Raw genomic sequence first — 15,640 nt, forward strand, 5'->3', positions numbered from 1 at the left:
ATTTTTAATACTTGAAAAATAAAAATTTTCAAGTGTTAAAAATGTTAAAAACATTCTCAAATGCACTATTAGAATATCTTTCAAGTATTAAAGATGCTAGAAACACTTTCTAAAATCATTGTCAAACACACTCGTACACTTGACTATTAAAAATGTTAGAAATACTTCGTATAATTACTACCAAGTGCACTCTTAAAGCTTGTTTTGTAATAATTTTAGAAAATATTTCTAACATTTTTAATAATTAAAATTTTTTATCATTCAAATGTTTGAAAAGTTAGAAATATTTTTTAGAATCACTATCAAATACACTTTAAATCTTCGATAAAATTTAAAAATACTTTTAAAAAATTCAATGTTTTTTTTTTAAATAATTAATAAGTGATTCTCCTAAAAACATTTAAAAAAATACATTTTTATTAAAAATATTTCAAATAAAAATTCTGACAATGGCAGTCTAAATATCTTTACAAACAATTCATTTAAATGTACCATATTATTAAAACAAATATGGACCACCATCAACCTCATATTTGGGGGGACAACCCACTCCACTTGCATAAAAATAAACAAATAGATATTCAAGTGAAGCTGATCTCACTTTTTATTATTTTATTATATATATATATATATAGGTAAAATGTGCCTGTTAATAAGACACGTGAGCTTAGGTGGCATCCAATTTATTTATTGAAAATATGATTAATTAAAGAAATAATAGAATGAGCAAAAAAGAGAAAAGATGGGGCGGATGAGAATAAGTGTAAACAATAGGGGTAGGAGTAGAGAAAAAGACAAAAAATGAGGTAGCGAAATTTAGAAGAAAAATCCATGAAAGCAGGAATTGCGAGCTAAGTCTCCCATTCTGGAAGTCTGAGCAGTGTCATCTGTGTGGACAGTGGAAAATTATTGAATGAATGAAGGGTGAGAAAGAAAGAGAAAGTGAAGGAAAGAGAAGGAAAATGTTCAGGCTGCACAGGCACAAGCCTGACAAATCTGGCCACAGATTCCATTTCAACTTCTCCGGCTTTCAGGCTCTCCAGGTTTCACTCTTCTCTCTCTACATTCTCTGTTTGCTTCCCTGGAAATCTGAGTCGCACATCTCCTCTTTTCAGATTCTCTCACTTTTCTTGTTTTTTTTCTTCTCCGACGTTTACCCCGTAACCAAACGGACCTGTGGAGTTTTTTTTTTTTTTTTTTTCTTCCGTTTTTTCCCTGTGTCAGCCGTTGAAGATGGAGTGATGCCTTCAAATTTGCTATTTTATTAGAAAGTTGAATTGGATTTTTTTTTTTTTTTTTTTTTAAGTTTTTCGATTATTACACTCAGGAAAATTTGGATAAGGTTCTTAGGACGTCTTGTATCGTTCTGGAAATGGAATCGATATATTTCTTTTTGCTTTGATATGTTTTACCCATTCAATGAAATGTTTTCAGACACATAAATTAAACAATGCATCTTTGGATATTTCAAGTTCTGAAACGGCATTCAAACAGTATTTATATGTGTAGTTTTTCTTACCATGGTTTTGAATTTGCAGGTCCCTAAAGGATGGGACAAGCTTTGTGTTTCTATTGTCTCTGTGGAAACAGGGAGAACAACCACCAAGACAGGGAAATCATCTGTACGGACTGGGAACTGTCGATGGACAGAAACTTTGTCCGATTCTATTTGGATTCCACAAGATGATGCTTCAAAAGAGGTGGAACAGTGCCTCTTTAAGCTCGTTGTTGCCATGGTATGATGCCTATGTTTATTTCTGAATCTGTAGTTGATTTTTATTTGATTTTTAATCAATTGTGTATGAAACCCATCATTTGTTCTTTCTATTTTTTCTCCCTAATAAACTCAAGTTTAAATGTTACTATCATTATAGGGATCATCCAGGTCTGGGATTCTTGGAGAGGCTACAGTTAATCTGGCCAGTTCCATGAGTTCAAAAGATTCTTTTCTTCTTTCGTTACCATTGGAGAAATGCCATCATGGAACAATTTTACAGGTGAGTGATCTAATGTTTTCAATGCTTGTTTTTAATAACCACATGTGCATCTATGATGCAGTGTTGTTAAAGTTTTAGTGATACCATAGTTCAAATTGTGAAAACATTTTTTCTGTTAAGAATGTAAATGCTTTTATGGGAAGGTGCGTTTCTTCAATTTTTAAAGGCTGTACTCAGAAGAGTCTCTTCTCAAATTTGGTTACCCTGATACCTTACTTCTTTCTATCCACTCCTTTTAATAGGGTGACAGACCTTTTCTCTTACAACCATGAGTTTATTAGCCTGATCTAATGTTTTCTTCTCATTCACAGTCAAGCAAGCATCAGAGGAAGATAATTCTCACATTTGTTCCAGAAAATTCCTTCTTCATTGCCTTTTGGTTTATTCTTTTTATGGATAATTAAACCTATGATAATTTGATGATCTCAAAATTATGGATTTCCCATGTTGCTTATTGAAAACATATCTTGGGTCATCTTGACAAGGCCATTGATGAACTACCAAAGTAACTATTTTAGGAAAATGATTTTCCACTGAATAATCTCAATTTCACCAATGAAGCATAGTATTCAAGGAATCTACTTTCTATTGTTTGGGTCGGCTCTGCATCATGAACTTCTCAGGCACTATGCACTAGGTACCACGCCCTCTTCTGACACGCCATTCCTGCTTCTCTTGTGCTATCCCACCTTCATGCACTACTTTCAATTCTCATCAATTCTGTCAAAATGTGGGGCTCGTATCATGTTTCTTGCAACAGACTGCTAACATCTTTAAGTGGATCCCAATCCAGATCACATGACCTTATCATGTTTCTCATTTTCTTGCACTAGCTTTTCCATTTTGGTGGGACTTGATTATCTTTATCCTCATTGTTTTTGTTTAATGAAGTTTCATTTAATATTCTATGTGATAATAATAGAAAGTGAACATGCCATGGATATGACATGATTCACATAGACCATTTGTGCTAGATTTCATTTCACAAGGCATGAATTTGACGATTCCCTGCTAAGCTTTAGTGTATCACCAGTTACTCCCTTTTTTGACACATTTTCCACTGCTCTTCAAACCATCATCATGCTTCTTAATTTGAAATTGAGTGGTTTGGCTCCATGTGAAAAGGTCTCTTGATGTCAAATTGATTATACTTTTCTTTCAAAGAACAGGGTTGTGTTTGTGATGTTTATATTCTTCATGATAATTGAGTTAAGTTGGCTTTCAAAGCTATTTTGATGTGTTTTTATCAGCTTTAGTGGTTAATATTACAAGTGGAATTTGGGAAATTAGGTGCAAGGATATTTTTGACAATTCAAAGTGTATTGGGGTAGCTGGCATGTTGTTATTATGTCACTTAGCATTGTGGTTAAGGACTCTGGATGTGTGGAGTGGGCTGTGTTCTGGAACTCTGTCAGATTCTTACTATTGGAAATATATATATTGATGTTACAATATTATGTCAGCTTGACATGCATTGTGAGCCTAAATTCCAACAAATTAAGCTTTCTAGAAATTTTACATGACAGTTCAGTTGTTCCAACATTTTAAAATTTTCAGGATAGACTAGTGGAAATTTATACAGTTGGCTGAAGTTTATAACTAAAACATCAAGAACAAATACACAAGGGGTCAGCCTTAAATTTTGAGACTCTAGTGACCTGTCCATGTGCTCCTAGTCTGGAATATATACACTGTTTTTTCAGTTATCCCTACTACATATTCTCAGTTTTGGAAACATGAAGTTCTTAAACTGTTAACACATAACTGATGCAAACCTTTTGGTTATGTTGTATTGATTTAAACATGCAAACTTGACATGCAGGTTAAAATTCAGTGCCTAACACCAAGAACAACACTCAGGTTGGCAGCAAATGTGAAATGTTGTATTGATTTAATATTCTGATTTTCCTTGCAGTTTTGAAATAGCTAATGCTACTTTCACAGGGACGAGCAATGGCAAAATACAAATTCACATATGGAAGATTCATCTGCCGAGTATGATGATCTAGAAAACATATCAGATGTGTCTGACAGTACATTCACCAGGAGCATTGGATCTTCCTCTAGTAACCAATTTGACAGTACATATCATCCAGGAGAAACTGGTGGTAAAGTATGAGCACTTACCTCTCTTATAAAAAGTCTTATGCCTTTCTCTATAGGCTTCAACTTAGCTTTTCTCCATTAACAGACTTATGCTTATTTATAATCCCATTTCTTATTCTTTGTTCTTTCTAATAATGCAAATGAAAATATGAAATGTCAAAATATTGTGTGAATGGCCGAATACCTTGGCCTTGAGTTTTGTATATTATATATAGACTTTACAAGGATGCTATACATGGAAAACAAATAAAAACAAATAAATTCCCGCATGATTCTAGCCCTATACATGTAAACTATAATCTATCAAACAATGTATGCTAACTGTACAGAATAATAAATGAAGAAATAAAGAAACAATTGTGGGCTAAAATAAGGAAAGAAGTGTGGACAGCAAAGCTGTCCTTTGACAGCCCCCCTCAAATTGATGCAGGTTGATCAACAAGCATCAATTTGCTCCTTAGCAAGCAATGTCGATGACGAGGGAGAGCCTTGGTGAAGATATCGACAATTTGTAAGTCGGTGGAAATATGTGGAAGAGTGATAACACGAGCTTCAAAGGCTTCACGGATAGAGTGACAGTCCACTTCAATATGCTTTGTGTGCTCATGATAGACAAGATTGGCCGTGATCTGAATAGCACTTGTATTATCGGCATGTGGAGGTGTAGGATCGGTCTCAGAAAAATCTAACTCCGCAAGCAAACCTCAAAGCCAAATGATTTCAGAATAAGCAAGAGACATCGCCCGATGCTCAGATTCCGTAGATGACTTAGAGACTCTGTCTTGCTTCTTACTTTTCCAAGATATCAATGCATCACCTAAGAACACACACCAACCAGTGATGGAGCGACGAGTATCCGCACAACCAGCCCAATCAGCATCACTATAAGCAATAAGGCGAGTAGAATTGCCTGCAGGGAAGAACAAGCCACGAGTAGAAGTGCCTTGAACATAGCGTATGATCCTATGGACAACAGCCAAATGAAGATGACGAGGAGTCTGAAGGAACTGGCTGACTTGCTGTACAGCAAAAGAAATGTCCGGTCTAGTAATGGTGAGATAAACAAGGCTACCCACCAACTTCCTGTATAAACTGGGATTAGCAAGTAACTCGCCCTCTTCTCTGCGAAGCTTGACATTTAATTCCATGGGAGTATCAACAGAAGTAGCCCTTTGTAGACCAGCTGTAGCCACCAAGTCACTCGCATACTTATGTTGATTGAGGGAAATACCAGAGGGACTATGATGCACCTCAAGACCAAGAAAATATATGAGAGACCCAAGATCTTTCATATGAAAGGACTCAGAGAGATGAGTTTTGAGCTAACCAAGTAAAGCAGAATCGGAACCAGTGATCACAAAATCATCAACATAAACCAAAAGAGCAATAATACCCATGTCTGATTTCTGAAGAAACAAGGAAGTGTCATACTTGCTCTGCCTAAATGAAAATTGTAATAAAGTGGTGCGGAATTTATCAAACCAGGCCCTCGGAGCCTGTTTGACACCATAAAGAGAGCGACGAAGCTTACACACATGTGAAGTCGGAGAGGGGACCAATCTCGGGGGTGGCTTCATATAAATACACTCTTTAAGATCCCCATGAAGAAAAGCATTTTTTACATCCATCTGATGTAGTGGCCAATCACTGGAAGCAGCAAGAGCTAGAATCGTACGAACAGTAGTCATTTTAGCCACAGGAGCAAAGGTCTCTTCATAATTGACACCATATTCCTGATTATTCCCAAGTGCAACAAGCCGAGCTTTGTAATGATCCAAACTTCCATCAGATCAGACCTTGACTGAGTAAACCCATTTGCAACCCAGAGGAACAATAGTGAGAGGACAGGGTTCAATGTCCCAAGTGTGATTGGCCTCTAGAGCGGCAATTTCTTCTTGCATAGCTTGTCGCCAACAATCATGCTTGGCAGCATGTGAGTAGCATGTGGGAATATCAAAATTGGACAATGCAGTAGTACGGGCTGAAATAGAATTGCCAGAATTGGAAGAGGGAAATCCATACCTATTCGGAGGTACAGACACTCGAGAAGAGCGACGTACTAAAGGTGTTGGAGGTGCTGCAACTGACTAAATCTAGAGCGTGGTAGGATCAGATATCGGGTGAGCCACCGAAAGAGACTGTGAACGGGAACGTCTCGTATACACAATACCTGGTTGAAAGCGGGAACTGACTAGATGAAGATCTAAGAACTACTGCTCAAAGGAGGGGAGGATCACAGTAGAAGAGGATACAGGAAAGAAATGTTGATTTTCAAATAAAATAACATTCCTAGAAATACATGTACGATGTAATGTAGGATCATAGCAAACAAATCCCTTTTGACACATATTATATCCCAAGAAAGCACATCGAACAGATTGAGCAAATAATTTATGTCGCTCATGAGGAGGTAAATGAATAAAGCATACACAACCAAAAATACGAAGGTGATCATAACTAGGTTGCTTAGCAAATAAGCGGAAATAGGGAGACTCCATATGTAGGACTTGAGAAGGTAAACGATTAATCAAGTGAGTAGCAGTTTTAGAGCCTCTACCCAAAACATGAATGGAACGGAAGATTCTAACAAGAGAGTACGTACCACATCTAGGAGATGACGATTTTTGCGTTCGGCAACTCCATTTTGTTGAGGAGTAGAGGGACATGAACATTGATGAATAATACCCTTAGAAGCCAAGAATGCTTGAAACTCAGTAGACAAATACTCACCACCGGAATCTGTGCGTAATGTCTTAATAGAAGTAGAAAATTGATTGTCAACATACGCTAAAAACTCAGTGAAAGTACGAAAGACCTTAGATTTAGAGCGAAGAAAGTAGACCCAAGTAAATATGCTATGATCATCAATGAAAGTCACATAATAGTTAAATTTCTCATGTGAACTAACCGTGGAAGGTCCCCAAACATCACTATGGATAAGATCAAAGCAGTGAGATGCTCTACTTGCATGCAAAGGGAAGGGAAAAGTTTTACTTTTACCAAGTTTGCAAGAATCACACTCAAGAGATAAAGAAGAACGATCCTTATTACCAGGTAAATCAGAGTTCAATACATGAGATAAGATCTGAGTATTGGGATAGCCTAAACGACGATGCCACACCATACTAAGATCTAAAACATTATTACAAGCAAAAGACTTAATAGAAGAAAGTGGAGAAAAATCTGGAACAGGTAAAAATAGTGGAAACAAGCGTCCTACTTTAGGTCCCTTCGCGATCGGCTCCCCCGTTACCTGGTCCTGCACAACACAACCATTACTATAAAAATTAACAGCACAATTGTTATCAACTAATTGGTCAACAGAAATAAGATTCGTGGAAAGCTGAGGAGTAAGAAACACATCAGTGAACTTAGAAGAGGCATCGCCGATAGCAGCTATGGCCAAAGAGCTGCCATTGGTAGTCTGAATGGAAGATTGACTAGCGTAGGGCCGAACATGACACAAAGCAGTGGGATTATTAGTCATGTGATTAGAGGCCCCCGAGTCCACGTACCAGAGTTTAGTAGAATTGTTACCTTGAAACCCCATTGCTGATAATGCTAAAATTAACATCCGTTGCACCATTTCTGGGGTGCAGTAATCTGGTGCAGGAGGTGCAGGAACAGAGCACGCAGCTAAAGGAGAGTCGTGTCCTGCAGAAGTTGCTACAGGAGGGACAATAACCGAAGTCTGAAATGCTTGGGCCTGACAATTCTGGGGGCGAATACGACATTCTTTGATAATGTGACCCTTCTTGCAATAAGAACAAAACTTTTTAGGGCAAGTGGCAGCAATATGCCCATATTCCTTGCAGCAGAAACACTGCAAGTTTTTAGAATGCATAGGTGGTCCGCGTCCTTGGGCAGCATAAGCTACAGTTGCCGTCCCGGAACTGCCATGAGATTGCTCCAAAATAGCTTGAGTACTAAGGCGTTGCTCTTCGCGAAGTAACTCACCAAAACAAATATCAAGAGAGAGAATAGGAGATCTATTCAGTAAAGAGGAGCGAACAGATTCATATTTCGGACGTAGTTTCATAAGAAACTGATCACGTCAGGTAGTCGCGTGAATAGTCTGAATAGTTGAGAGAGCGGCAATAAGAACTTCCGTTGTAACCAAATCAACATATTCATGCCAAAGAGTCAGAAATGCCGAGTAGTAGTCTTGGATGGAAAGACTACCATGTTGAAACATGGCAATCGCATGTTCTAACTGAAAGCGACGAGCATCGTTATCCTGATGATAAACTTTCTTCAAGTAAGCCCACATAGATTGAGCGGAGCGATGGGGCCGCAAGTGGGTGACAATATGAGGCTCCACTGAACCAAGAAACCAAGACATGATGCGTGCATCAAGCACAACCCATGAAAGAGAAGACCCGACATCCTGAGATTTGTCAAAAGTGGATGGTTTTTCAACATCCGTGCCATCAATATGACCCCAAAGGTCTTTTCCCTTGAGAAAAAGTTCAAACTGAAATGCCCAGGTAGAATAATTTGTGCCTGTAAACTTAACACACACAGGTGCGGAATCCATAGAAAATAAATAGAATCCGAGACAAAAGGATGGACCAAAAAAAATCCCAGAAGAAAACTGACCCACGATAGCCACAAAAATACCGAGAAAAATGGTTGTGGTCGGGTGCAGCACGGATCAACACAGACTTGACCGAAAGACATGAGAGGCACCTCCGAAACCGAAAAGACAAAAAAGAATTTGAGGGAAGAAAAATTAGCAACCTTGCTCTGATACCATGTCAAAATATTGTGTGAATGGCCGAATACCTTAGCCTTGAGTTTTGTATATTATATATAGACTTTACAAGGATGCTATACATGGAAAACAAATAAAAGCAAATAAATTCCCGCATGATTCTAGCCCTATACATGTAAACTATAATCTTTCAAATAATGTATGCTAACTGTACAGAATAATAAATGGAGAAATAAGGAAACAAATGTGGGCTAAAATAGGAAACAATTGTGGGCTAAAATAAGGAAAGAAGTGTGGACAGCAAAGCTGTCCTTTGACATGAAAATAGGCAAATCAGCACATGCATACATATATAAAAATGCATACATACATACATATACATAAGAAAGGGAGAGAGAGAGAGAGGGATTTGTCCTGATATACAGTTGGATTATGAACTTCAGCCATGTGATCAGTGGGTATAAATTACCAGATCTTGACATGTGAGCCACCAGCCATCCTCTAGCCTCCCAAATCTTTTTAACTCAAAGCTATGAGCCACAAGCATTTTAAATTTTTCATTTTTTAGTCTATGGCCTGATGGTTGCAGTGAAGTGCTTCAAATTGAAGTCTGGGCTTCTGACTAGGCTGGCTGTAAAAACCCAAGGTTATCATATTGTTAGTGCCTCATAGGAATTCTTTCTCTGATTGTGCATAAACCAGGGCATTTATCCCACTGCAAAAGGACTTTTTCTCTGGTTCTTAAAGAAACAGGGAGCATATCCCACAATATTTATTGTATAAAGTCATACTTTCGTTCATAAAATTCTGAGATTTTAAATTAGAGTTTCTTTATTTTAACCAAGCTTCATGACAAGAATATCAGTTTTGTTCTTGCTCTATAAGGTAACCTGTCCAAGGAAATTTGCGATAGAAGAAAAAATTATCTGGGACCAAAATTTGGCCTTTTATTTCTTTGTTTCCTTAGTCAAGGATCTAATAACCTGTTATATATAGACAGGTGTCTTGACAGTCTGCTTGCATTAATAAGGAGTAGAGAATAGGAGCACAATTAACATGTTCTATGACTTGGGTCTTGCTGCCGTTTTTAGCTTTCTTATAGCACAGTGATGCAAACTAATAAGTGAACAAGGACCTATCAATCCAGCCTGATACTGTTTCTGCATGTACTTATTTGCACATGCATTAAATTTTTACTTTTTTTTTTCCTTATTGCATTTGCTTTGCAGTCATGTAGTTAAAAATCCTTCTCTCTGCACTACAGGACACAAGTCGCTCAGCATCAGGTTCACATCGCAGCTTTGACTCTATGGAGGGTTCCCTAGGGAGAGAAAACTTATCCCCTCAAAATCCCTTTACTGGGGTAATGAACGATTTGATTGGAAAACAAGATTCAACAAACTCCAATAGCAGTTCACTTTTTGGCTCTTATCCTGCTAATGATATTTCTAGATCAAATCGCTCATCTTTTAATTCAAAGGTCTCAAATTCAGGAAGCCATCTTCAAAATCAGAGAGATGATTTTGGACGAGTTTCACATGCTATTGCCACATCACCATTACGCAATGCTGGTTCTTGTAAAGACCTGGAAGCTGCAGAAGGTACATTTGAGGAACTTCGAGCAGAAGCTAGGATGTGGGAGCAAAATGCTCGGAAACTAATGCATGACCTAGAGATGTTGAGGAAGGAATTCTCCAACCAATCCAAAAACCAGGCAGATCTGGATATGGAGCTTGCTGCATCACATACAGAATGCAATAGGCTGAGGCAGGAAATTGAACAACTGAATTTTTTGTTGGAAGAATTGACTGTAAGACAAAAGGATACTGAGAATTTGAAGCTTCAAGCCCAAAATATGAATAATATTCAGCGGGAACTGGAAGATGAGATAAAGTTTCAAAAGGAATCAAATGCTAATTTAACCATACAGCTAAATAAGGCCCAAGAATCAAACATTGAGCTTGTTTCAGTTCTTCAGGAAATGGAGGAGATGATAGAGAAACAGCAAATGGAGATAACTGACCTTTCAATGCTGAAATCAAAATTTGATGTAGACGAGTGTAGCCTTGGGCATGAAGACTGGGGGAAAGTAAGTTCAAGAGGGGATACTTTAGCCAAGAGAAAGGCCTCTTGTGATTCAGATCTGGCTGGTAGTGCTGTTGAGCACCCAATAACCGATTTGCATGCAGAGTTTGAACCAGAGGACACAAGTACCTTAGAACTCCAGCTAGAACAGTTACTTGAATCGCAAAAGAATTTGGAAAGTTCCATTCATTATCTGCAAAATACTCTGGAGGAAAAAAACCATGAGATAGAAATTGAACGAGATCTTAAAGCTCAAGCTCTGTTGGATTGTCAGGAAGAATGGAAGTGTAAATTAGCTGCAAAAGAGGAAGATATCATCAGTTTGGAAACAAAGCTATCAGAAGCTATCCATGCTCTAAATGTGAAGGAAACTGGGCCTCAAAATGGAGGAGATCACAATCTAATCAAAGAAATCGAAGCTCTAAAAGTCAAGGTACAGGAGCTCGAGAGAGATTGCGTTGAGCTTACAGATGAAAACCTATCGCTTCATTTCAAGATCAAAGAATCAAGCAAGGATCTTATGACATATGCTGCCTCATTTAAGTCTTTATCCAGTGAGTTTGTGGGTAATGGTTCACCCCATACCTCTGTATCTGAAGTGACTAAATTGAAATCCCAAATTGACCAGCTTGAAGAAGAGCTGAAGCAGAAGGAAATCCTTGTTGAAGAAGTCACTGCCAACAACTTCCAGTTGCAATGTACAGATCTTAATAATAAGTGTACAGACTTGGAACTGCAGCTGCAAATTTTCAAGGATAAAGCTTGCCACCTTGATAGTGAACTCTACAATTGTCATACCAAAGCAGAAGAGCAGGAAATTGAGATTGCTGCACTGCAACAACAGTTGAAGTTTTACCAAGAAGAAACTGAGACTAAAACCCATCTTGCAGATGTCTCCATAAGTCTTGAAAATTCTGAATCACATGCTGCCATTGAAAGATCTAGAATCCTTTCTGAATTATGTGAACAGCTTCAACTTTCTTTAGCCAACATCAAGAAGCAACAGTATACTCTTTATTCACCTGAAAATACTGAATGTAAATATGGTGTCTGTAGTCCAGAGTTTTTGAAAAATACAGAGCTGATCACTCAGAAAGCACAGGTTGAGTCTATTTTGAACAATTTAATCCAGCTGAACAAATTGTTTGAAGCAAAAACTACTGAGTCTGAAGACGAACTCCAAAGTAGAGAAGGGATCAGAGCAAGAAACACAAATGATAATCTAGTCCAAGATGAACTGGTGTGTAATGATTTGAAGGAAAATGATCTTCCTTTCTCTTGTCAAGGTTCAAGCAGTTTAAATATAGAACTGGAATCTGAATTTACAGATCTGAGCAAGGAATTGTTGGTGAAGATTTGTGAGATAGACGAGCTTAAGGCCAATCATTTGCTGAAGGAAGAAGAGATTGTGGCTGTAAGGCATTGCCAGAGGGACTTGGAAACTCAAATTTCTAATCTTCAAGCTGAAAAACGTCAGTTGGAGGAAAATATGGAAATTATGCAAAGAGAAAGTAGTGTCACCTCTAAATGCCTGGATGATTTGAGGAATGATATGGTGTTGCTTAATACTAGTATGGAATCCCAGGTTTCATCAAACAAGATCCTTGAAAGGAAATCACTAGAGCTAGAAAGCAGCAAAGACGAGCTAGAGCTCCACTTGTCTGAATTAGAAGAAGAAAATGTACAGTTATCAGAACGGATATCTGGCTTGGAAGCTCAATTGAGATATTTCACTGATGAGAGGGAGTCAGGTCGTTTGATATTACAAAATTCAGAATCTCATGCCAAGAATCTTCAGGATGAGATTAGAAGATTGGAAACTGAAATGCAAGCACAAAAAGTTGACATGAAACAAAAGTTGCAGGACATGCAAAAGAGGTGGTTGGAATCTCAAGAAGAGTGCGAGTATCTGAAGCAAGCAAATCCCAAGTTACAGGCTACAGCTGAAAGTCTCATTGAAGAATGTAGTTCACTTCAGAAGTCTAATGGAGAGCTCAGGAAGCAAAAGTTGGAAATGCATGAGCGGTGTACTGTCCTGGAAGCCAAATTGAGGGAATCACAAGAATACTTCTTGTACTGCTCAAGAAAAATTGAAGATTTAGAAGAAACTTTATCTTCAACACTGGAAGAAATTTCAGTGAAAGAGAAAACTCTAAATACAGAACTAGAGACACTTGTTCAAGAAAACAGAAATCATAAAGAAAATCTTGCTGTGGAAGAGAATCTTCTAAATCAGATGTACTTGGAGAAGACTGTTGAAGTTGAGGATCTTAAAAGAGAGATAGCACACCTCAGTGAACAGATATCTGCAACCCAAGATGAGAGGGAACAAACAGCTTCAGAAGCAGTACTTGAAGTGTCTTGTTTACGGGCAGATAAGGCTAAGCTGGAAGCTGCTCTTCAAGAAGTCAAAGAAAAATTTACTAATTCTGAGAACAAGCTGAATACTGTCCGGGTAGAATCTGAAACAAAGCTCATGGGGCTTGTGAGTGAGCTAGCTGCTACGAGGCAGAACCAGGAAGTTTTGGCAGCTGACCATGCAAAGCTACTGGGGTTATTGGCAGAAGTGAAATCTAATGAAGAGAAACTTAAAAGCACCATTAACAGGCTTGGCTTGAAGCTTAAAACTTCTGAATATGAAATGCAGCAACAAACAGAAGAAATTTCCAGCCTCAAGATGCAATTGCAGAAAACAGCACTGCTTCAAGACGAGGTTCTGGCCCTTAAGAGATCACTCAATGAGGCCAAATTTGAAAATGAAAGACTGGAGGCATCACTTCAGCTACAATCTGCAGATTATGAAGATTTGAAGGCTGAGAAAATCTCATTTATTCAGAAAATCTCTAGCATGCAAAAAGCTGTATCTGAATTAGAGGACTGCAAGAGTAGTAAAGTTGCCCTCGAGGAAAAGATTTTGCGGCTGGAGGGAGATTTAACTGCAAGAGAAGCGTTATGTGCACGAGACGCGGAGATGAAAAATGAGCTTGGCCGGATTAAGAGAACTAATAGCCAATTTCGGTGGAAGATAAAATACCTTGAGGAGGACAAAGAGGAGTGCCTAAACAGAACACAAGCCCTTGAAGAGGAACTGAAAAAGAAAAAAGAAGTAAATCAGGATCAAAGTGAGTCCAGCGCTAGAAATTTTCCTGTTTCTCCTGAATCCAATTCCCTGGGTACTCCTACCAATGACAAGTTGAACCCCTTGGAGGTTTGTATTCAGCCATTTTTTTTATTCACATCTAATATAATTAGAATCATCTAGGATAAAACTTTAGTCTTGGAACTTTCTCTTCTAAATTGACAGACAAAGGAACACGATATCATCCAGGTTAGTGAAAATCAATGGCAACCATCTCCAAATAAGAATCTATCAAGACAACTTTCAAATAGTCAAGACAATTTAGGCATAGATCAAAGATGATTTAGCCTCCTGTCCTGCTTTAGATGGAAAAGTAATTCCTTAGGATGGATCTGATAATGAAATTCCTTTTGATGAGGTTGATTACTTTTGACCTCTCTGTGTTTCCTTCTCTTCTCCTTTCAGGTTGATAATTATTGTAGCGGAAGTTCTCATGTTATAGAAGATCCCATGCCAAAGATACAGCTTCTAGAGAATCGACTGTCTGAGGCTCTGGAGACAAATGAAATGTATAGAGTCCAGCTTAAGAGGTGAGTGTTAATGGAACATCTTCTAATTCTGAGCACACTATCAATGGCCATCTCCTTAACCCTCATGTCAATTAGCCATGACTGTCATCAAAATCAATACACATTTATCAATCAGGATTTTTTATCATTTATCAATCTGGGCATATGTGTTTTTGCTAATTTAACAAGTAAATACGGACAGAACAGAATCAAACGAAGGTGAGTTAGGAACATCCCATGATTAAATTTTTTTCAGTTGGCCCAACACTGTATTTTGTCTCGCCTGAACAACTATTCCTGCAACTTGCTTCACATTACTGCTCAGATGGAGTTGTTGAAGTGTGAGATGGATTTCTTACTGCTGTTTATTTTTTCAGTTTGTTGTCGGGGGAACAAAGCAATCATTCATATGCGGACAAGAAAGTGAGAGATGAAGGAGGAGTAAAGAAAGAAGGATACAAGGACAAGGTATCATCCCTGGAAGCAGAGTTGAGAGAGATTCAAGAGCGGTACTCCCAAATGAGCCTGAAATATGCTGAGGTAGAAGCAGAGCGGGAGGAACTGGTGATGAAGCTCAAGACTGTCAACAGTAGGAGTTGGTTTTAATAAATCCAGAGGGGCCGTGAGTTTTCCTTTTTCCTGGTTTCCCCCACCCACATTCTTTCCTACTAATTTTTATTTTCTTAAATCAATTGCTCAAATTCATGTTGAACTAATTAACATAATGTATACTATCCTGAGGGAATAAAAGCCACTGAGGCTCCTCGTGACAATAAAATTTCAGTTCTTCCGAGAATGTGACAGCTGTATATAATATAACTGCCCCTGAAAATCAAAATAATAATAATTTTATGAATATTGAATGCTTCTAAAAATATATCTGAAGTGTGAATGAGCCCTTGAAGTCTGAGCAGTTGAGAATAAAGGCAGACATCTAATGGAAAATCTGTGGCTTCGCCACTGCCACTGGCCTCCAATAATGCCACCGTTTTGCACAGTAGAAAATTGGTGAGAGTTTTATCCTTGCTGCCCAACTCTGCAAGGATATACGCAATCATTTCAAACATACACTCTACCCATCCCTATCATT

At 38.1% G+C, this 15,640-nt stretch overlaps 3 protein-coding genes across 4 annotated transcripts; 1 reads left to right on the top strand and 2 right to left on the bottom strand.

The window, feature by feature from the left end:
* Positions 1–816: 816 nt before the first annotated feature.
* LOC117928575 (myosin-9-like) lies at positions 817–15,346 on the top strand. Of its 2 annotated transcripts, XM_034848488.1 has the most exons (8): positions 817–1,043; positions 1,539–1,736; positions 1,875–1,997; positions 3,820–3,857; positions 3,942–4,110; positions 10,082–14,110; positions 14,447–14,571; positions 14,928–15,346. In XM_034848488.1, the coding sequence occupies exons 1-8, from the start codon at positions 918–920 to the stop codon at positions 15,154–15,156; spliced, it is 5,037 nt and encodes a 1,678-aa protein (XP_034704379.1). In that variant the 5' UTR covers positions 817–917; the 3' UTR covers positions 15,157–15,346. The 2 variants fall into 2 exon arrangements, with proteins under 2 accessions (XP_034704379.1, XP_034704380.1); XM_034848489.1 differs by lacking the exons at positions 817–1,043; positions 1,539–1,736; positions 1,875–1,997 and having other exon boundaries at positions 3,942–4,105.
* On the bottom strand, positions 4,630–7,004 carry LOC117928577 (uncharacterized mitochondrial protein AtMg00810-like). The gene is made up of 2 exons (XM_034848494.1): positions 6,706–7,004; positions 4,630–6,273 (listed from the first exon to the last, which is right to left on the bottom strand). Exon 2 carries the CDS (start codon positions 5,393–5,395, stop codon positions 4,808–4,810), a length of 588 nt encoding a protein of 195 aa, XP_034704385.1. The 5' UTR covers positions 5,396–6,273; positions 6,706–7,004; the 3' UTR covers positions 4,630–4,807.
* LOC117928578 lies at positions 7,129–8,867 on the bottom strand. The gene is made up of 2 exons (XM_034848495.1): positions 7,641–8,867; positions 7,129–7,362 (listed from the first exon to the last, which is right to left on the bottom strand). Exons 1-2 carry the CDS (start codon positions 8,140–8,142, stop codon positions 7,325–7,327), a joined length of 540 nt encoding a protein of 179 aa, XP_034704386.1. The 5' UTR covers positions 8,143–8,867; the 3' UTR covers positions 7,129–7,324.
* Positions 15,347–15,640: the final 294 nt, after the last annotated feature.

This window comes from Vitis riparia, chromosome 13 (assembly GCF_004353265.1).
Source record: "Vitis riparia cultivar Riparia Gloire de Montpellier isolate 1030 chromosome 13, EGFV_Vit.rip_1.0, whole genome shotgun sequence".
Classification (NCBI taxonomy): Eukaryota; Viridiplantae; Streptophyta; class Magnoliopsida; order Vitales; family Vitaceae; genus Vitis; species Vitis riparia.